General features: G+C 30.8%; 1 protein-coding gene across 1 annotated transcript; it reads left to right on the top strand.

Annotated features, from left to right (window-relative positions):
* Positions 1–160: 160 nt before the first annotated feature.
* Positions 161–1,329, top strand: LOC105977482 (transcription factor bHLH149). The gene is made up of 2 exons (XM_013002789.2): positions 161–369; positions 473–1,329. Exon 2 carries the CDS (start codon positions 514–516, stop codon positions 1,129–1,131), a length of 618 nt encoding a protein of 205 aa, XP_012858243.2. The 5' UTR covers positions 161–369; positions 473–513; the 3' UTR covers positions 1,132–1,329.
* Positions 1,330–24,461: the final 23,132 nt, after the last annotated feature.

Below are 24,461 nucleotides of genomic sequence, written 5' to 3'. Positions count from 1 at the left end.
TAGTGATGATGTGGTGTAATGGTGGTATTACCTCGGCCCTTGAAAACGAGAGAGGGAAAAAAGTGTATCGTGGCAGTGCATTCAATTCATGAATAGACAAAAGACGCGTGTCTTGTCGTTTCCTCCCCCTCTACCTCAACTAGTGCTCCACTACACCACTACTCTCCCTCTCTCTCTCTCCTCTTTCTCTCTCTTACTAAACCATTTCCTATTTCATTTTCTCCTCTCTTCTCATATACACCCAAATTATCTCTTTCTCTCTCTCTCTCTCTCTCTCTCCCGAATCCCCACCCTTTTCTCAATCCTTTCTTGCAGGTGAGGCACCCTTTTGCCTCTCTCCCGGAGTTCTTTTTCAGATTCATCAATCAGGTATCTCTCTCTCTCTCTCTCTCTCTCTCTCTAGTAATAATTCTTTTATTTATTTAATTAGTTTTTGCTTCTTCTTTATTTATGTTTTATTGACTTTTCTCAGTCAGTTTCGGATTTGGCAAGAACAAAAGGAATAATACAACTATGGCGGAATCCTCTTCGGTGTCGAATAATCCAGACGGGAATTCCGACCTATCGCGCAAGCGTAGAAAAATTGAGCCGGAACACCCAGCCGGCGCCGGAGGAGCTCCCACAGAAGCCGGCGGGCCGCCGAAATGGCGAACTGAAGTCGAGCAACAGATCTATTCGTCGAAGCTCATCGACGCCCTTCGCCACCTCCGCCGCCCTGAATCCGCCCAGGCCACCAGCAGCGCCGTCCGCGACGCCGCCGACCGGGTGCTCGCCTCCTCCGCCCGCGGCAAAACACGCTGGAGCAGAGCCATCCTCACGCGCCGCCTCAGCCTCCGCCTCGCCCACATCAACAAGAAGCACAAAAGGGCGGCTAAACCGGCCGCCGCCGATTGCCGGAGAAATAAACCGGCCGGTCGCAACGAGCTGCCGCCGTTGCGGAGGAAAGTGAAGGCCTTGAGCCGATTGGTTCCCGGCTGCCGGAAGCTGAAGCTGCCGAACCTTCTAGAAGAAACAACTGATTATATTGCGGCTCTGGAAATGCAAGTCAAAGCTTTGACTTTCATCACGGCTCTACTAAATGGCGGCGGTACGGTTACAGCCGCCGCCGCTGCCGCAGCCGGCAGCTCGTGAGTCAATTTTAGTTCTTAGGTGGTTCTTTCTTTTTTCTTTTTTTCTTTTTTTTTATTTGCTTTCAAAATTATTTTTGGGAATGAATTATAGTAATAGTAATTAAGGTTTATGTTAGAATTAATTAGAAGGTTTAAAATATTCGTGTATTTTATAATGTGTATAAATTTGCCTGCGTTTTAATTATTTCTTTTTCTCGAATTATCTTTCTTTGACTTTGAATTGTTTTATCTTTTATGAAATTGGAAAAAGCCAAATTGCCAACTAATATAGGGTGGATTTTTACGTTATTAAATTGTTGATATTAACTTAGGGGTGCAAGTTGGAACAGAATTTCCAATTTCCGCCGGTTCCGATCCGAAAAGTTCCGATTTTGGAACAACTTTTTTCATTCCGACTTCCGAAATTCCGATTTCCGAATTTTTCCGATTTTTTTGGATTGGAATTGGAATTATATAAAATATATTTGGAATTTCCGATTTCCGATCCGATTTAATTCCGATATTATTTCCGATTTTTTTCCGAAAAGTACACCTATAAATAATATATTTTATATTATACTTATTTTCCAAAACAATACGCCTATAAGTTTTGTTTTAGGATTTTGACATAATGAATTGTTGTTAAAAGTTTTATTGGATATTATGTTGTGTTTATATTTATTTATTTTTTTGAACTGAAATTTAGTAATTATTAGTTTTACTTTTATCGATGTGGATGTTCTTACTTTTTTAAAAATATGAACATCCTAGAAAATTTGGCTAAGTTTTGAAATTTTAAAGCTTATGTGATTTCCGATTTTTTTCCGAAATTCCGAAATTTCCGGGTCTTTTGGAATTGGAATGAATTTTTAGATTCCGAAATTTTTGGAATTGGAATTGGAATCGATTTTGTACTTCCGATTTTTTTTGGAAATTTTCCGAAAAGGCTAATTCCGATCCGATCCATCCGACTTTCACCCCTATATTAACTAATTCGTAATTATCTATTAACTTGTTCAATGCTTTATTAGGGCATCTCATGTGGAGGCTCTATACTCCACATGTTTCTTTACTTTAGAGATTTTTATTTTAGAAAAAAAAAAAAAATAGAAAAAAAAATACCAATTGTGGTCGAGTCTCTAAAATACAGAATATTCCAAAAGTTTCTATATACTTTTTTTTAAAAGAAACTCTAATCTATAGTTGTCCCACTGCAAATTAATAAAAAAAATGAAGAAATTAGAACTATTTTTTTGTTTTTGTTTCTTGAAATTTGTACGTTTATTGTTGACAAAAAAAACTATTGAAATTTAAAATTTAAGATAAAATGCAAAGGAAAAATAACTATTGAAAAGGTAATGCACAAAACTAAGATATAATCAAGTTTATAATATGAAATAACTCATAAATTAATACAAAAAAAACAATTTTATAGAGCCCCTTTCTGAAGATTGATACATGAAAGGCTTTCTTAGCTTATAGGAAACATATAATTAATTTGGAAAATGTTCATTAGAATTTTTCTTTTAATTTGATATTATTTTTGGATTAAACTCTTGGATGATGGATGATGCAATTATTTACCGGTCAAAAAAAGAAAAATGACTTTAAAAGAATCCATTTGAATTGAAGTAACTAATATATTATTTATCAAAAAAAAAAGAAGTAATTAATTTATTGTTTCATATTATTTGATAATAAACTTAAGTAGATTATATATGTGATCGGGTACCATGAATTGTAGCATCTACAAGATAGTTGTAGCATTTGCATGACTGCAAGGCCACGTTGAAGTAAGTTGCATAATTAAAATTGAGCGAACATAAATTAAATTACTTGTAATGTCACATTCTTTACAAACACCTTATGTTAAATTAAAGCCAACATAGTTGTAACATTTGCAAAACTGCTAGGCCACGTTGGAGTAAGGTGGTGTTTGCAAATGCTTTTTGAAAGTGATTATGCGATTTTTTTTTGCTCATAATCTGTTTTTAGGTGTTTGCAAAATCTACTTTTGCTTTTACTTCTCTTAAAATAATATGTTTTAAGCTATTTTTTTAAAAGCACCTCTAACCCTGCTTTTTCGATTTTAGTCCGTTTTCCGAAATATTTGCAAACACCCCCAACTTTTAGAAATAAACACTTAAAACTAACTTAAGGTGGTGTTTGCAAATGATTATTTAAAAGCAGAAGTTAGTGATTGTGATTTAAGTTAGTTTTAAGTGCTTGTTTCTAAAAGTTGGGGGTGTTTGCAAATATTTCGGAAAATGAACTAAAATTGAAAAAGCAGGGTTAGGGGTGCTTTTAAAAAAATAGCTTAAAGCAGATTATTTTAAGAGAAGCAAAAACAAAAGTTGGTTTTGCAAACACCTAAAAACAGATTATGAGCAAAAAAAACCGCATAATCACTTTCAAAAAGCATTTGCAAACACCACCTAAATCACAATCACTAACTTCTGCTTTTAAATAATCATTTGCAAACACCACCTAAGTTGTATAATAATAAAAAGAAAAAAAAAAAAAAAAGCAACTATGTTATTTACAAACACTTTATGTTAAATTAATAATACCAACATAGACTTGTTGAGGAAAAAAATTGCTCGTTAATTATTCTAGTTTAAAAGGGGAGATATACTTGAAAGAAAACTCTCGAGAGTACCTTATATATAAAAGTAATTAACGCTAGATCAACCTAAAAACTTTAATCAAATAATCGTAATTTTTTAAATCATTTAAAAAAAATTTACCTCATATTTTCCATCCTTCAAATAAATTTGTAAATTCGCAAGCAAAATTCTAATCCACTCGCATTTTTTTTTAATCTCCTATTTTCCAGTTAGGTTGTTACCAACACACGAATTCTAGGCGGCATATTTGTAATTATATATATTTTTTTTCTTTTTTTTCTCTACTAATTCTCTAACTTTCATTTTTGAAATATTATCCTGCGCATCGTTTGAAAAAATTAAAAATAAATAAATAAATAAAAAAGAAAAATGGTGGGATAGGGAAAAGCCCCACAAGTTTGAAAATAGACAAAATCAGCCAAGAGAAAAAACAGGCTGATTAATTGGCAGCAATATTTGCCTGTCATGTTCGAGGCAGCCCCACCCATTTATGGCACATGTGAGTTGCCTACTAAAGACTAAAGATTCGAAACATTCAAATTTAATGGCCTACTTATATTATTATTAATATAATTATAATAATTATTATTATTATTTATATATCCACCCCCAAACATTACTTTTTTTTTTTTTTTTTAGTAATTCAAGTCATTACTTTAATATATCGTGCAAAAGAATGATATGTTATTAATGACGTAGGTTGAAAGTGGGAATCGAGTCTCTAATTAATTTCTCTCGATTGCGTTCTATAACTTTTCAATTAGATAGTTCGAATATGTTCTTTCTTTCTCTATTCCGAGTTTTAAACTATATTTGGGTTATATCATTATTTATGATAGATGTGGAATATATAGATGACTTAATTTTAAGTTTTCTTCGAGATTCACAATGAGTAATTGGTGAAACTAGTTGTATTGATTTTTTTTTTTTTTAAATCTGATCTTATTTTCTGAAAGTTTATAAAATTTCCAAAAATTTCGAGACTTATCAAAATTTCAGAAGTTGAGTGATTTCAGAATTTCTAAAACTTTTGGAACGGGAAAGTAATTTGGACCGAAATAACTAAAATTGGAATTATATTTGAACTTCCAAAAATAATAGTAATTCTTTGGAAAGGTCTACTCCAATATGTTCCATATTTGAGCTTCACCCTTAGTTAATGTAGATGATATAATAAATATACTATGTTTAGTATATATTTGAATGTCTATTATTATAAAATTATGTTTAGATAAGAAGTCCTAGTTAGATTGTTATTACGCCTCTTATAAATAGTTATCTCCACGAGTGAAGAATACACAAATCAATTTACCATGATCCAATGGAATCTCGATCAGAATTATTGTCTATTTACAACAATTTTGCAAACATGGTTGAAATCCAGTTTTCTCAATATATTAAAACTTTTATATCTGATAATGCCCTTAAATATACACAATATACCTTTCATACTATTTTACAATCCTATATTGTCTAGGAACCTTTCAAAAAGAATGGTTGGGTCGAACGAGAACTTCGTAATATCCTTGACACTGTATGTGATCTCCTTCACTCTGCTACGATTCTTGCACCTTTGAAGGGTGAAGTTTTTCTTCATGCAGTTCATGCTATCAATTGTATGTCAAGTCCTATTATTCATAATAAGACTCCTTATGAGAATCTTTTCGATAAACCTCCAGATTGTCATGACCTTTGCTCTTTTGGTTCGCCTTGTGTTGTTCTTCTTCAATCACACGACCACAACAAACTCAAGACTCGGTCTAGACTTTGTTGTTTCTTTTGCTATGGAAATACTCAAAAGGGTTGTCGGTGTTATGATCCTGTGTCTCATCGTCTCCGTGTCTCTTATAATGTGGTCTTTGGGAACATCGCCTCTTTGTGGAGATGTCCCATTTTCGTTCTTCTTTAACCTCTTCATTCATGTTAGGAGTATTTCTAGATAAGTCTCATTATCATTTTGACTTATTTGAACATATTTATATTCCTCCTTCTAGTTAACCCCTTGGTGAGCTGGTTGGAAATGCAGAAGTCGAACAGAAAAATGTAAAAACTGAACAGATGAAAAATGAACAAGTAGAAACATGAACTAACCAGCTTTGACCATGAGTCCCATCCACTGATGCACATGCTCCGCCTGAAGATCTTGCAAAAATTACACAACCTCCTTGTCATTCAAATCGGGAAAGATACTCATTTACTTGATTATCATTTCAACGAGATCCCAATTAAGGTTTCTAAATAATGCATCAAGTTCATGTTGGTGAAAAGGTACGACGAGCGTAAAAAAGGTAGGGTTGTATCTGTTGATGAAAATACATATACGCCAGTGCACATATCGTACAAGTAATATAATGGATTAAAAGTTCGAGTATCGATACCACGAAAAATATTAAACTGTGTAATTCTAGGCGCTAGATTCTACTAACTATTTTCAAGCCCACCTTACACAGTCAAATTAAGAGAAGATTAACTAAATTATACAAAGAAAATAAGAGCAAGTAAGAGAGAATAAGCAATTAACAAGAAGGTTTATCGAAAATAAACAAGCCTAAGATTTTATCTTCCCCTATGTGATTATTGATCCCCCATTTCTTCAATTATGCAAGCAAATAATTTGGAATACTAATCTGGAATGCTAATTTAATCATAAACAGCTTCCGCGTGTATTACGATTCTATTATTCGGGACTACATTACTGTATTCCAACGCTTCAATCAAGAACAAATCATTAAGCACAAATTTCAATAATGGCTAGCTAAGAGGTTAACTATATTCCTGTGCTAACTTAACAAAGGCTCATTTACTATAGTTCCAATTGTTAAACTGATCTTCCGATTCTTGCATTCAACAATAATAATAAAGAACATAAATTGATCAAGTTCATTCACTTAATAAATCAAGTAGAACAAATAATTTGAAATTAATATTTGCATAAAATCATAAAATTTGGTTCACAAATCCCACATAGGTTTCAAATTAGAAACAAAAAGTTAGCCACTCGTAATTTAATGATAAACAAAATAGATTTTATAAACGAAATAAGAAAAAACTATGGTTGAGTCTTCGTCGATCTTCGTTCTTCGCATTCGGTGGTGTAAAATTTATTGCTTATGATGTCGATATATTCTTTTCTTGATAAGGAAGTGGTTGACACCTAATATGATTCAATTTCCGTCACTTTGCCTCACTAGGATATGTTCTCTGATTTTGACCATGTTAGAGTCTGCATTTTGAACAATTGCATGAAATAAGAATTGTAGTCCTTGAAAATATATTTTCATTGTCGGTGGATTAAGATGATTTGGAGCCCGAATGAGATAAATATTTCCCGAATAGTGGACACTGTCAAAGTTGTTGCAGGATTCCTCTTCAAAATTGATTTTATTTCCCTAATTGCAACTTTTCCCTTTCTTTTTATCATTTTTCCTTCATGAACACCTAATTCACGATTTTCACCTATAAAACACAAAATGCATCAATTAAAGTACGAATATAATTAACTCTCAACAAAAAATTCACATAAAAATAAACGTATTGCGTGTAAATTACACACTCAACGGTATCCTAATTTTTTTACGTGATTTTTGAATCAATTTTTTCTTATAAAAAATAATTATGAAAATTATGTTTTCATGTGACGCTATGCATAAAATGAAAAACTCTTTTTCTATGCCGTTCATTTAAATAACACGCAATGGGCATTGTGAAAAGTCATTTTTCTTGTTATGTGGAAAATAGAAGTCACGTGGATGAGACGTGCAAATTCTGTCAAACTTAACTGAAAAACTTAACGAAAGACTACCTTTGTTAAATAATAGCATGATTAGGGACTGCTATTGTAACTAAAAAATGTGTAGGGACAATATCGAAAAATCAAGTGAAATTTGAGGACGAAAAAAGTAAATTTTCCTTCCTACCCAAAAGATTCATTTTCCAATCCTTCAAATAACCCATGAAGGGGTAAAAAATAGAAAGAACAAATTATTGGTCGAGGGCACAACAAATCCGGAAAAGAAAATTCTGTCCCCAACACAAAAATTATTTCACATAGCATGCGTATGTCGATTGTGCATTTTGCTGCTTTGTGCCAAAAAGCACTAAAAACGCCAAAACAAGTCTTGTCTATCTACATTGTGATGTTTGTATTTCCACAATTAATTCATTCCCTTTAGACCACATTAGTTTGTCAAATTAGAATGTTGTGCCCGATTAAGTCAGTCCCTCTAAACAACATTTTTGTGCAATGTTTATCATAAAGGAATTAGAAAGGATAATTACAGTTTTGACCTCCCAAGTTGGCACGTCTTTCGTTTTTTATCATCCATTTACTATAATCAACAAGATACACTCTCATGTTGCCACATTTTATCTCATTGAGCTCTTCCATCTGTTTAATCGTCAACAACTAACTATCAACGGCCGAATCATTGCTGAATTTTGGGATTTTTCTTTGAACAAATTGCAATAAGACCCCTGAATTACTTCGGACTCCTAATAAAGTTCTTATCTAAAATTTTGTGTCCGGTGTACAATTAAAAAAAAAAATCCTATAAAGCCCTAATTTCTTCCTCCGAAATTTCTTCCTAAAATAATCTAAAGGAGGGAATGCTACACATCACCATATGGCCCGAATCCTTTTGAAAAAGGGAAAATGCTACAAATCACAATATGCACATACAATTAAAATGGAAAAGAGGAAATAATATAGATATTCAATATACATAATCTACTTAGAGCAGTTCCAATTGAGAGATATCAAAATGGAGCATTAAACATTCATTAGATACTTGATATAATACTTTGATACTTCTAGAAAAAAAAATCACTCCAACCACAAGTCAAATAGAGTATCAAATTTTAAATATATGAATAATTATATTTTTTAATTCCACATGTCAAATAGTGATAGGTTAATGAGATGGTTATATTTTTTATAACTTATTTTCCAGGGAGTATTTTTGCACCTCGGGGTGGTTGAGTATCAAAATAATTCTCACTTTAATGCCTCTATTGGAGGAGGATTTTTTAATTTTGGGAATCAAAGTGGTGGTTTTTTTGTTTGATGCTTCATTTAGTTCCTCCATTGGAGTTGCTCTTACTACTCTTCTTAAAATGTCAAAGAAATCACGTGTCTCTTTGAGTATCGTTTAAATATCTATTATTGCTCTCGAATAAACTTTCATAACTTTTTATTTATTTTTTATTGTTATTCTTTTCTTAAAAAGAAAAAAGATGATTTTTTATCCGGCAAGTCAGCACCGCCAATCTTCCACAATGACTTTTTAAAAAATAATTATTTTTAAACTATTTTTAGTAACATTACTGTGTTAATATTACTAATATTGTCTCAAACAGTAATATTACTGTGTTAGTATTAATATTATTGTCTCAACCTGCAGTATTATTGTCTCAAACAATAATTGTACTGTATGAGTGTCTCAGACAATATTTGACAGTAATTACGCTGTCTCAGTGCAAATTGTCGCACACAGTATTTTTACTGTCTAAGACAGTGTTGGTTGTTATTATAAATAAAAAGGAAAGTCAACATTGGAAACCGGCAGTCAACTCCGACGACAATCGAAAAAAAAATTGGAAAAAAAATATATTTTCTGAAAAAAAAAATTATTTTTAAAAAAATTTGTAAAATTTGAATGAATGTGATATGTTTATTAAATTTGAGGTCAATGTGCAATATTTATGAAGTTAGGATTTAATGGATGAAACTGATTTAAATTATATCATAAGCGGTCTCTTAGAAAAGGAAAACAAGATAAGAGACAATTTGAATTATATTTTGAAAGAAGAATTTGAAGTGTAAAATAAGTTTGCTGCGTATTTTAGTGAACAATTTTGACTGCAACAGTAAAATCATGTTTGTTAGAGAGTCATATTTTTCAACTTCTTTTGAAAAACTTTTTGGAAAAAATAATTTTATTTTGAAGAAAGAGTGAAAATAATTTGAAATATGAAGCAAACATATCCAAATTCGATAGATGTAACACACAAAAAGTGTGCCACTGCAGTAAATCCATCCTTAGCTAGTGACGCGAAACGGCCTTGCGCTGTTTTGACAAAGATGTTTGCTTTTTCTCTATTAAATGCCATTGAATTGCAAAAATGTACAAAAATAAAAAATAAATCTCTGCAAACCCCAAAAAATTATAATTTATATCACATGAAATAAAGCCCAACATTTCTCCACATGACTACTAGTACTTGCTCGCTGCTGCTACCAAAGGGACAAAAGAGAGTGAGAAAATAAAATTAAATAAACCCTATTTTTCATGGTCTACGAGGTAACACGTCGTACGTGCACAATGATTTTGCAATGGAGGGAGGAGGACCACCTCTCATGTTTGTCGGCAGGCTTATCTCAATTATTTATTACAAAATTTGGTCCAAATGTGCGATAATTATACTTTTGGTTATATATACTTGCCACCGTCTAAGTCTTTAAACTTTCGTCACCATGAATTTAGTCATTAAAATTACTATTTTTCGACTGTTTTGGTTTGGCAGTTAAGTTTTACAGTTAATTGGACAGGTTTTGTTATGTGTGAATCAATTCAAATCAAATTGGAACACACCCCAAGTCCATTTGGCAGTCTAAACATGAGGTAGAGTAACACTTAGGGGTGCAAGTTGGAACGGATTTTCCAATTTCCGCCGGTTCCGATCTGAAAAGTTCCGATTTTGGAACAACTTTTTTCATTCCGACTTCCGAAATTCCGATTTCCGAAATTTTCGATTTTTTTGGATTGGAATTGGAATTATATAAAATAAATTTGGAATTTCCGATTTCCGATCCGATTTAATTCCGAAATTAATTCCAAAAAATACACATATAAATAGTATATATTATATGACACTTATTTTCCGAAAAATACACCTATAAGTTTTGTTTTAGGATTTTGACATAATGAATTGTTGTTAGAAGTTTTATTGGATATTATGCTGTGTTTATTTTTATTTTATTTTTTTGAACTGAAATTTAGTAGTTATTAGTTTTACTTTTATCGACGTGGATGCTCTTATTTTCGAAAAATTATGAACATTTTAGAAAATTTCGGCTAAGTTTTGAAATTTTCAAGCTTATGTGATTTCCGATTTTTTTCCGAAATTCCGAAATTTCCGGGCCTTTTGGAATTGGAATGAATTTTTAGATTCCGAAAATTTTGGAATTGGAATTGGAATTGATTTTGTACTTCCGATTTTTTTTGGAAATTTTCCGAAAAGGCTAATTCCGATCCGATCCATCCGACTTTCACCCCTAGTAACACTTCATCCCTCTAAAAATTATCTCAACTCGATGTGTAAATTTACTAAAACACTTTAAGTCTAAGTTAAAGATATAGCCTATGCACCGCATCTATTGATTTTCTTCATATACGCGCAACAATAAAAAAACGAGATATAAAATGGAATGGAGGGAGTATGAACGTTTGACGAAAAAATTAACATTATCAAAATTCACAATAGCTATGACATAATATTATATTTTTCTTCCAGTATCAGATATATATTTAGTGACTACCACACAATTTCAAGAAAATCTAAAATTTACTACTTTCTATATAAAAGAAATCTATAGCATTATATATGCATTTGGTCAGGGCCGTTCTTGATAATTAAAAAAATTGTAAAAATAGGGTCCTATTGTAAAGTTTACACATTTATTCGCTCTAACGAGCACGGTTGAACAATAATTTTTTGATTAGTAGTTGAAAAATGTGGAGATAATATAACTAAAATATAACTCAAGTTAACAAGGTAAATCAAAAGTTTACAGGGGTTCGACGCCTAACCTACAAGTTTTTTTTTTAAATACTCATAAAAATATTATCGAACAAACAAATATATGTAACGTTAGTTTAAATGCAATAAAATAAAATATTGTATTATGAAATTGCCGAAATTCCTTGAAGATGGTTGATGCGAAGAAATTTATAATATTATGAAATAAAATATAGATTATTATTATTAAATAATGCAAAGAAATTTATTGAATTTGAAAAGGGGTTAGACTAAATGGTTCGATCCTCTTCTCTTGATTTCTCGAACCGAGACTTCCATGAATTGAGATCCTGATGGATATATATATTCAAATGGTCCAATGCGAGCAAGAATTTTCAGGAATATTTGGAACATTTCGTTTCAAGATTGCTGGAGAAAAAAGAATCTTGAAATAGACATAAATAATTTTGATAAAAGAACCTAATATGTAACTAAATAAAATTGTTCTAAAATATTCCATTCACATCAATTACAAGAATAAGTATACAAATTTCCAACAAATATTTAACCTACGTCAAATAATATAGTTATGGTCATTCAAAATGATGAATTATTGATATATTTTATACATCATATAACACATTGAGTACAAAAAAATATTTAAAACCCCTAATTTTTTTTTAAAAATCGGCGACCGCCTCTTTCATCTATAATAAGAACCAGCCATCACCTGGTAAATCCAATTTCGTGCAGTAAACCACAAATAATAAGAGAAATAAAAACCGAACACTCACACTGAGCAAGTTTTGTGCGACGAGCTAAACCTAAAATTTATAGTTCAAAACATACACTAGGCTGTTGTGAAGCCAACAAAGCAAAACGTAGCCAGGCAACATAAAATGTAAATGCTGAGTCACATTTAGCAGCCCAAGAATTTGTTTTTGTTTTAGTTTTTGGAGTTTTGCAAAGACAGATGAGATGAGTATATGTATATCATCATCTCTTTTGCTCCCTCTTTAATTGGAAATAAAAGAAAAACACAAAGAGAAGTCCAACAGTATCACATGCATCCATGTGGCTTTAATTAAGGCAGCCATCCTTTTCTTTTGGATGAATTCAATTATTTAATTATTAGCCCACAAATAAAATAAATTACTCGTGCACACCTTTCTTGTCATTTTCATTATGTTTTTTTATGCATTTTTTAATGACTGTGTTAGTACGGTGGTGGGACCGCCTCTTCTCTGCCAGCTCTGTGGTTTTATATCTATCATGTAATCCATGTAATAGTGTCATTTTCACATAAATTGTAAAGCAGATGTGTCATTCAATTCTATGTGGTAGTACAAATATTGTTTAAAAAAAAAAAGAATTGGAGAGGATAAGTTGCTATATTTTAATTTGTTTTAAATTTATTTTTTAGTTACACTGTAACTATGCACGGGACCATAAATACTTACGGGACCATAATGAGTATTTTTGTAGATTGCAATTCATATAGTCTTGATTGGGTGAAAATATTTAATTAGAATGAGTAATTGTTGTATATAATGAAAGTACAATTTAAGAACTTTTAATTGGAAGTTATCGAATTGCATAATTTAGTTAATTGGAATTTTACTTGGTATTTTTGGATATAAGAATTTCATTAGGACTTTTTACTATTTTATCCTAAAAACTATTATTACATTCTTCTCAATTTATTGGCTTAATTCCACTTTGCACCCTTGAAACATACCATTTTGGCATTTTGCACCCTCGAAAAATAATAATAGCACTTTGCACCCTCAAAACACAATAAACCATTCACAATGCACCCTCAATTGAATAATAAAGGCAATTTCATTTTCCATTGGTGTTTTTCTTTTTGGGGTACAAAATAAAAAAAAATGTTATTTTCTTGAACCTCAAACATAATTTCGAGTGGACAAAGTGCGAAAAAATAAAAATTACACCGGATTATTTAAAAAATCTACATTTTCTTACAAAAGAAAAATAAAAAATAAAATTTTATCACTAAATTATTCGATTGATAAATCTTTTATGTAACTGTTTGAAAATATTAGGTGCAAATAATTGGAAGAAAATATAATTTTCAGATAACTTGATAACGGAATAGCGGAATGATTTTTTTTCGTAAAATATTTTATTTTGATAAAAAATATAATTTTTAAATATGTTGATGAAATGTATTTTTATTTTTGAACTTTATAGTTTCAGAATGATTTATGAATAAAAAAAATATTTAACATTTGGCATCCTAAAAAAATATCACTAAAAATATTAAATTTATATTTTTTAGCTTTAAAAATTCATTTGGGGTGCATTGTCGTTTTGGGCTAATGCGCACATAATAAAAATTTAATAAATGTGCCTGGACTCTACAAAAATTATAATAAAATGACTAAAGAAATCCTCTCAGTAAATTGTCTCACCATTTATTATCTTAAAAAAATAAGGGCAAAATTGAGGGAAAAAAACAATAAATGTTTTATCAGAATTTTAAAGTGACGAATATTTTGTAATACAAATATATTTTCTGAAAAGACAAATAAAATGCGAAAAATGGAGAATTGTCTATGTACTCTAGGGGTGCCCACTCGACTGACAAATCGACTGAACTGAACTGCATCGAAAATTAAGTACAGATCGAATGCATAAATGTTTTCTCGGTTCGATGTCTGCTAATAAGAGTTTTTAAACATATTCGGTTTGGTATACTGTTGAGTGTAGATATTACACTCAATACGTTTACTTTATGTGGATCTTTTGTTTAGATTTAATTATATTTGTGCTTTAGTTGATTGATTTTGTGTTTTATAGGTGAAAAACAAGAATTAGGTGTCCATGAAGGAAAAAAGATCAAAAAGAAAGGAAAAAGTTGCAAATAAGGAAACAAATCAAATTCGAAGAAGGAATCCCGCCACAGCTTTGACAGTGTCCACCATTTCGAGCATATCTCTCTCATACGAACTCCGAATTAGGTGATTTTGACTGTATTGGAAAGATAATTTCAAGGGCTACAATTATTATTTACACAACATTCCGAAATTCGGACTCCAACGTGGCACAAATCGACGAACAAATCCTGATGGGGAAAGTGGCGGAAATTGATTCCTATTAGGTTTCCACTACTTCCTTATCAAGAAAAGCCTATAAAAGCAACAAGTCTCTACACCATAAGCACGTAATTTTACACCACAAAACGCGAAGAACGAAGATCAACGAAGACTCAAGCATAGTTTTTCTTATTTATTTTATTTATTCTATTTTGCTTATCATAAGAATTACGAGTAGCTAAGTTTTTAATCTAAGCTAGGATTTTTTTGGAACCCTATGTGGGGATAGTGAACCCGTTTTCTTGAGATTATGCAATTATGATTTTATGATTATTTCTTCTACTTGTTATGATTGTTAGTGCATGAAACTGATCAATTTATGTGCTTTATCTGTGATTATTGGGATTGACTCGACAGAGCTATTTTGATAATTAGACGGTAAGTAGAAGAACCTTCGAGTAGTTTTCACCGGATGAGTGTGTCAATTGCATGTGGTGTCGTAGACATACAGATATCACCTTAGGTAGCCATTTACGAGACTTGTTAGTTAATGCTTCATTCATAATTGGTTTGCATAGACATATAGTGAATCGTTTATGAATAATAGACTCATAATACATGCGACAGCGAGTTATAAGTAAATTAGTGTCTCGGGTTAATAATCATGAATCATATATTTCATAATTGAGGGGTTTTGGGTGAGCAATTCTTGCATAGGGGGAAGATAAAATCCTACGTCTGTTTTCATTGATATTTTCTCGTGTTATTTGCTTTCTTAATTAATTTAGTTTTTTAATTGATTTAATTTGACAAACTTGCGTAGGCTGGATAAAAATCATAGTTGCTAGAATTTGGTACTTAGGATTAGATAATTTAAGTATTCCCTGTGGGATCGACATCCGACTCTTACGAGTCCACTTTTACTACTTGTTGCGATACGTGCACTTGCGTGTTAGGTATTTAGCCCCAACATATACGATAGTGAAATCCGGTGTACCGTACTGTATGGAATACCGATTTTTTTTTTCTATTTATATCATTATATGTAATTAATGGCCCAGCTTTTGTGTTTAAGAAATGGGATTTGTTGAACTATTTATATGTAATTAATGACTGAATATTGTTTCTTTTGCTTATAGTAGTGATGTCTTAATATTGTTTCTTTTATGCTTTCTTAGAGCAACTCCAATTGTAAAATATTAAAATAGATCAAAAAATATTTATTTGATGCTCATATACTCCATCTATACTGTAAGCCTTAAATGGACCAAAGAAATTGAGGTTATATTATAACATTTGCTTGAATGGGAAACAAAGGAACATATGAGAGAAAACTCTTGTGAACGTGAAAAATAAATATTAATAACAATGGAAAATAAATATAAAATTGTGTGTTCTTTTGAGAAGAAAACTATTTACGTTAAATAGTCCTCCAGAAACATGGTCCTTACGAATCATATATTCATAATAGAACTCTTAATATTGAAATATACATGGTGCAAATTAAATACGCAATGTGTGTAAAATCTTAGTTAACTCTGTGCCAGAAAGTCGCACAAACGGTTTGAGACACACTCACAGATATATACTAAAGGAAATCTAGACGAATTGTTTTCCTAAAAATAAAAGAACCAAAAAACGCAGATAATCAAGAACGTAGTTATGCTACATTGTGCGTGAACATTTTTCAAAAACAGAAATGATGTGCTAGTGAACAGGAACATGAAACTTCGACAAAGAACGCTATTAATTATACTACATTTGTTTTGCAATAATAAATCCAAACAAATCGATTTCTTAAACATAAATTTTATGTCAAACAATAAATGCTTTAAATGTATATAAGACTCGTGCATTCAATCTAGTCAATTAAAACCATCACAATGTATTATAGGTACTTATAGGTATCACGAATAGTAGACAATCTGATTCCAAACAACGTTTGCAGCAATGTGTTTATTCCTCCGTCAAACAGTAAGATCTGAACCACTCACTTTATTATCCTAATCATAAATAAAACATCCAAAAAGTAAAATTATTACATAATTAAATATTTTATGTATTTTATGTTATGATATATTAGAGTCTGCATAACAAAATCAATCTCTATGAAACTCATAAAAATGTTCACTTGCCTACGAGAAAATTTTCATCGGCACCATCTAGGATATTATTAAAAATCAAAACTCACTGTATATTGGCAACAAAGCTAATCTTGTATATATGAATGGCGTATAAAATAGAAACCTGTTCGAATCTAGTGCTTCTTATTTTCAACAGTTTCTTAAACTTCTTGAAATAAAAAATAAAGTTAAAGTTCAGATGCAAATAGATATAATGCATTCACAATAATGATACAAATATCAACAATGTTGGTAAAATTTGGAGCCATTCTGCATGAACATGACAACAACATAATCCATATGATCAGAATACACTCGTTAACTCTCAACATGATGATCAAATGTGTATGAGATGTATTGGAGATATTAATATTAAATGATACATTTCACTAACAACTTAAGATTTTGGTTGAGATGGTCATTCAACAGTATGGAATACAATAAAAATCACAATGAAGACTATACAAAAGAAGACAATTAATGGTAGCAAATTTTCGAGAGATAAGTTGAGTGATATGAACGAACATAAACTAAACCCTTGACAAATTATTACATGCATCATACAATTCAAAACCAACACAAACTTGAGCAGTTGATGGGCGGTTTACCAAAAATAAGAAAAAAATCTGCTCATACAACATGATGGAAGGATCCCCCTTTTGTTTTTTTTTTTTTATTGCAGTGGTTAACGCATATATAGGTTTGAGGAGAGACGTTGTTGAAAGATTAGAAATCGTGTATTGCAGTTGACACAGATCGTGTGTTGCAGTTCACACACATCGTGTGTTCAATTTTGGGTTTTTTTTTTTTTTCGATTTATAAAGAAAAAACCAACCATAAAATCCGGAAGAAAAAAATACCATAAAAAAGAAATGAGTAAACTGCCCCTAGGTTTAGGTCTAGGATTATAGGTCAAAATATCTTCGTTTTATATATAAGATGTATATATAGATTATAGGGCAAAGTACGGTCACCGGTAAGTTCAAATTACAAAAAAACCCATAATGTTTGGGTAATTACAACCACCCCATTAACTATGAAGTATTTTTACGCATCCTCTCTTACAATGTTAATTTTAGTAGAATCTTCTAAATTATGTGGAATGTTCTCTAATTTGTACCCATTTTACTCCATTCCAACTCCACATTTTGAAACTAGTGATCATAATATGTGGCTCTTGCTGCTTTGTAATTATCAGATTGTGGTACATCAAAAACTGCATTTTTGCATAAAAGAGTATAAACTAGAGAACATTTCACTGAATTTAGAAGATTATGTTGAATTTGACACCATAACGGTGCCATAAGGGTGAACGTGTAAGATGATTCATAATTGAAGGGGTGGTTGTATACCTAAACATGAAGAAGTTTTTCGTAATTTGACATTACCTCAAGGCGGTGGCCGTAATTTACCATAGATTATTTTGTATTCATAGATTTAGGTGGTGTTTGTAAAAACTAATTATTTAAAAGTAGAAATTAGAGATTGTGAGTTAAGTTAGTTTTAAGTGTTTATTTTTAAAAGTTGTGGGTGTTTGTAAAATTGATGGAAAATAAACTTAAATAGAAAAAGCCAGCCGAATGCTGCTTTATAAATTATTGATTAAAGCTGTTTATTTTAAGATAAACAAAATGTTACGATAGATATATATATATATATATATATATATATATATATATATATATATATATATATATATATATATATATATATATATATATATATATATATATATATATATATATATATATATATATATATATATATATATATATATATATTAATAATTAATTATTATTTTTTTGAGAAAATTAATATTTAATTATTATTAATATATATTAATATTTAATTATTATTTCAGCTGTTAATTCATTAGAATAGTATAGGTAGCCGGTAGGTTTTATAATAGCTGTGTGTTTCGTTTTTAGGAATACTAAGTATTTACTTAGAGCAACTCCAACCCAAAATATCAAAATGAGATATCAAATATTTATTTTGATATTTAATAGGGGATTTTGTGATAAAGTCCCTAACCAAGTATGTTTATTATTCTAGGTTTACGGACTATATATCTTTCATCAATAAACCTGTCCCTTTAATATTTATTATAAATAAAGGAAACACTCATGTATATCCCCATATTACCCTCAACTATTTATACCCAATTCTTAATTGTAACACCAATTTAATCAATTTTGTCCACAAAAATCCAATTTTGACTTTTTTTGGAGCATACTTTAATATGCTCCAATTTCACCCTTTAACTTAATTTAATCTCAATTTGGCCTCAAATTTCACAAATTATTCAATTTTGACCCAAATTTTTTTTTTCACAAACATTTTTTTCTCAATTTTTTTTTTTGACGCCGGATTCCGGCGTTGACTTTTCAAATTTTTTTTTGTTTTTTTTTTCTTTCGGATTTTTTCGCCGGTTTCCGGCGTTGACAGGCCAGGCCGGCTGGTGACTTTTTTTTTTTTTTGCTTTTTTCTTTTCTTTTCTTCCGGATTTTTTCGCCGGTTTCCGGCAGTCTCCGGCGTTCACTTTTTTTTTAAGTTTTTTTTTTGGTTTGTTTTTATTTTTACGTCCGCCGCTAAACGTTGACCGGAATTGTGATGTCACTGACAGTAAATTAACGTAATTATACTGTCAATGACAGTAAATTAACGTAATTCTACTGCCGTTGACGTACAATACATTTATGTAATTGTGCTGCCGTTGACAGTAAATTAATGTATTATTATTATTTTTTTTTGTTTTTTTTTTTATTTTGTTTGATTTGTTGACAAGTCAACGTAATTATACTACTGTGGTTGACAGTAAAATAACTGTAAACACAATAATATTACTGTCAACAACAACAATATTATTATTTTTTTGGGTTTTTTGTTTTGTTTAAGTTATTCACGGAGTAACGTAATAATATTACTATATATTATTGTAATATTAGTGTAAACACAATAATATTACTCTGGTTGACGGTAATATTACTGTTGTTATGGTAATATTGCTGCCAACCACATCAATATTATTATTTTGTTTGAATTTTTTGTTTGTTTGTGTTATTCATGGAGTAACGTAATAATATTACTGTCTATTATTGTAATATTAACGTGGTTGACGGTAATATTATGTTGTTATAGTAATATTACTGTCACTCACAATATTATTAATTCTTCTGGTTTTTTATTATGTTTACATTTGTTGAATGGTCAACATAGTAATATTACTCTATTGCACAATAATAATGAGTTTTGTTGTGTTAATATTACTGTGCTAGAGATTAATATAACCATATTACTGTGTTAAACAGTAGTTTAGTTTAATTTTACTGTGTTTAACAGTAATATAGTTAATATTACTGTCAATCATAGCAATATTGCTGTTTAAACGAAAAAAAGGTTACAGAAAGAAAGAAAAGAAGAAAAAAGAAAAAAAAATTCGAAAAAGTCAACGCCGGAGACCCGCGAAAAAATCCGGAAGAAATTTTTTTTTGAAAAATCAACGCCAGAATCCGGCGGGAAAAAAAAAAGTTTTTGAAAAAAAAAGTTTTGGATCAAAATTGAATAATTTGTGAAATTTGGGGTCAAATTGAGGTTAAATAAAGTTAAGGATGAAATTGGAGCATATTAAAGTATGAGGGGTTATTTTAGTCCTTTACAAAAATCTGGACCATGTGTGGACTTATTGATAAAAGAGTTTTTTGTCTTGATCTCTTTATAAATAAGTACCCATTGATGGACTTATTTGTAAAGACCCCTATTTAATATTGTATTTTGATACCCATATAAATTATTTTGCTCCAACCATAGATAATCAAAAGACTGTTAATTAAATATAAATAAAATAATTGTATATTCAATTGCCATATATTATTTTTTAATTGGTTATTTAGGTGGTTAAATTTGTAACTTCCATTTGTTATTATTTCTCCAGGATGTACTTTTACATCTCCAGATGTGAATTATCAAAATACAAACCTTATTTGATAACTCCATTGGAGTGGAATTTTTTTAATTTGAAATATCAAAATGGTAGTTAAGCGTTTTGATAATCCATTTAATTACTCTATTGGAGTTGCTCTTAGTGTAGGTAATTGTGTTTCCTTGTTAGATTAGGATTTTAGAATTTTTCATATCTTTAAATAGTTATTTTGTGCTAATATTTATTTTGAGTTTTCATGAAGAAATCTTATGATACCCAATAGATAGTATCAATTAGTATTAGAGCAATGCTGCGATAACAATTACAACGCTTCGCTAATAAAGCAACGATTATATCAAAACTATGCTGAAGCAAAGTTGCGATCACATCAACACTTTGCAAAAATCATGATGTCAGAAACAAGACGATTGGATCTATTGGAAAGTACTTTAACAATATACAGATTAATGTCTAGAAATTGCTAGAACAACGTCAACGCCAATATAAAATCTTATTGTGAAGAATAATATTTATTTTGAGTTTTTTTACGTTTTGTAAAAAAATCTTATGATACCCAAGGATCATATCACAAAAGTAAATATTCTTTTTCAAGCTCTTAAAAATAGATTATGAGAAGAAAAAAAAAAATCAAAATCTATTTATAAAAACTTTTGCAAACACCACCTTAAACTTCTAAGTTTATGATATCATGAACTCAGTTTTTATCGCTATAACCACAAAAAAATATGAATGACATTATGATAATCAAAAGCGTTCTTTATCTTTTTCAAGATGTCCTTATAAATATTAAGAACTGTTTTATGTTCAAATAAAGTTTATTACATAAGTATTAAATAGATTTAAAAAAAAATATTTCATCTGTATATAATATTAGGTATCCTTTCCAAAATTAAAAATAGTTATAATGAATACTTTAAAGGGGCTTTAAGATATGCATCCCTAGTGGGAAAACATATTGGAAGCTACTCCCAAGCTCAAAAAAACATTAGCCCCACATCCTTTTTTAAAATAGTGCCTATACTACTCTTACGGTGATTTTTAACACCGTGTGTTTTATGATTTGGCAAGATGAAATAAAATCCCACTAATCTCGCCATTACTAATATAGGTGATTCTAATTTCCCAAATCCGTTATTAGCCGCATCATATTACACCTAATTTTATTGTCTTTCTTTTCTTTCTATTCCGCAAAGCGGGCGGGGAACACTGGTGTAATATACAACAGAAGAAGTCAACTTTCGTCGCCATCTATTCATTCCACTGTCTACGCTTAATCATATATCGAGTAAGATTTTGATTTTGTAGTTTACAGTTTTCGTTTTACAAAATAAAAAACTAGGGCTTTTACAAATCGATTTCGCAGGGTAGATGAGGATGGAAGACACGCAAGATATAAATGCGCTAGATTCATGTACTAATGAACATAAATATGTTTTGTTGTTTAATTATATTAAAGTCTTCTGGTGTCTATGAGAAAAAAACTATACAAAAATAGTTGTGTGGTTGGTTTTGTAGTTGATTATCTGAAGATTGTAGTATATATTCTAGATTTTTTTTTACATATGAGTGCTACTGTACTGTATATTATGTAAACGTTGTTGGGTTGAGTGATTCGTGAAGATTATTGTTCTATATGTATCTGTAATTATCTATGTGTTCTATGTACTACTGTGATAATCTATAGGTATCATAGTACTCTATGGGTACTGGTGATAGACTGAGTATTGCTTTAATGATTATAGTCCATCTAATCTCCTTGAATGTATTAGGACAATTCATGGTCTGAATTCCATTTTGCGCAAGTCCTTAAGATAGTCAAAAAATTATTATTGAATAAGCACAATCATACCAATGTTGAAGTCTTGAATCCTGATTCCTCAATCCACCTTTTTTGGACATGTAGGTTTTTTGGTAACTAATTATATACATATGTAATACTGTGGTACTCTATGGGAACTATGATATTCTGTAATTGTCTACGTAGTAGAAAATGCCAAATTCATTAAAACATTTACTTCTTTTGAAATTATATGGTATATGTATTTTTTGATCTTCTACCATACATTTATCTTTCCTGGTAACAAATATGATTTGTCAAATTTGCAGGCAAGGCAATGTTTTCTTCAGTGACCCTTAGAAATAAAAGAAGCAAACGAGGGGGTCACAAATAGGGGTGTAAACGAGCCGAGCCGACTCGTGAGCTCGAAGAGCCGACTCGTGAGCTCGAAGAGCCGACTCGTAAAAAGCTCGAACTCGGACTCGAGATTTTCGAGCTCGAGCTCGAGCTCGCGAGCTCGAGCTTTCTAACGAGACGAGCTCGAGCCGGTTTTCAGTTGTTCATGAGCTCGCGAGCCGGCTCGCGAGCCGGATTTATTATTATTTTTTTATTTTTATTTTTATTTTTTATATGTTATTTTTATTTAAATAATGTATAATAATGTAAAATATTATAGAAATAAATACAGATATTAAAAATATATATAATTACAATTTTGTTTTTATTTTTTATTTTTTTAAATAATTTTTAATAATAAAATAATAACTAAAAAAATATTTAAAAAAAAAAAAAAAAGACAATGGGCTCGAGCTCGAGCTCGAGCTCGAGCTTGACAAAATTGACACGAGCTCGAGCTCGAGCCAAAAACAGAGGAGCTCGCGAGCTCGAGCTCGAGCTCGAGCTCGACAAAATAAACTCGAGCTCGAGCTCGAGCCAGCCAAAAGAGGCGAGCTCGGCTCGAGCTCGGCTCGTTTACACCCCTAGTCACAAACATGAGAAGGAGCATTGTAGAATATCTTTTAAATTACAAGATGGAATGAACAATTAATTTATCTCATTTTGTTTTGTTTCTTGTATGCAAATGCAAATAAATTACGAATAATATTTGCAGTGTTGCCTAGTTAAACATAATTTTGGTTTTAAATCTTTAGTTTTTGGGTAAAAATATTACAGTCTAGCTGGTCATTGTTAGCACTCTTTCATATCTATATATTATTGTACCTTTTCAAAGTAATGAGTTGAAGTCATAGATCTCATGTGACATATACTGTTTCATATCTTCGTACGTTTGGTGTATCGCCTGCATTACGTAAATTAATTAACCAAATGCCCACTGTTACACAACCTAGTAGTACTCCGCAAGGATTATCAACTATATAATCCTATGTTATACTGTATGTGTCTTTGGTATGCTATGTTTAGCTACATGAACTTGGTATTTGCGCAATGAGTGTTTATGGTGCACCATCCCCAAATAAATTGCATTATCTTGGAATATGGACATTGTTCCAAGGCAGTCTTTGATATGAATTGAAAAAACAAAAACAATACAAATAAGTTTCTATCAAAGCACACTTGTCTACAAATGGCTGAATTTAGCGGGAACATAAATGAACTAAATACAAACCAAACACATCTAAAACGAAAACAACTCACAAGATTATTCAAATTTGAATTTTGTAACTGAAATAAATATTCAAGTACTCAATCAACAAGAAAATCCATGAAAGTAAAAGAAAACATACATCGCAAAAATATCACGATGCTGAAAAGAAAAAAGTACTACTCAAACATAATTCCATGAAAAGAAAAATAAAACAAAAACTAATGTTCAACTTTAAACGCAAATTAAAACAGCTCAAAAGCAATCCAAACGAACCTACTCAATACGCCTTATGCATGTCTTCTTGTTGTGCGTTCCAACCTGGTGGCAACTACACTTCATCCTCCTCGGTACACTCTCACCCCTCAAAAGCAATTATCTTCGTGTTTGGTTTACCACGTTTTGGCTGGAACTCAGGCTGACCACAGACATAACGGAGGGTCAGCAATAGGTCTAGCAAATGGGAAAATTGCTTTAGCATAA

Source organism: Erythranthe guttata, chromosome 2 (genome assembly GCF_056151865.1).
Source record: "Erythranthe guttata isolate IM_541 chromosome 2, IM_541, whole genome shotgun sequence".
Taxonomy (NCBI): domain Eukaryota; kingdom Viridiplantae; phylum Streptophyta; class Magnoliopsida; order Lamiales; family Phrymaceae; genus Erythranthe; species Erythranthe guttata.
This window is presented reverse-complemented; position numbering and strand designations above follow the sequence as displayed.

What these genes read in the sequence shown, in the direction of transcription:
- LOC105977482 (XM_013002789.2), top strand. Translation starts at nt 514, where the DNA reads ATGGCGGAATCCTCTTCGGTGTCGAATAATCCAGACGGGAATTCCGAC.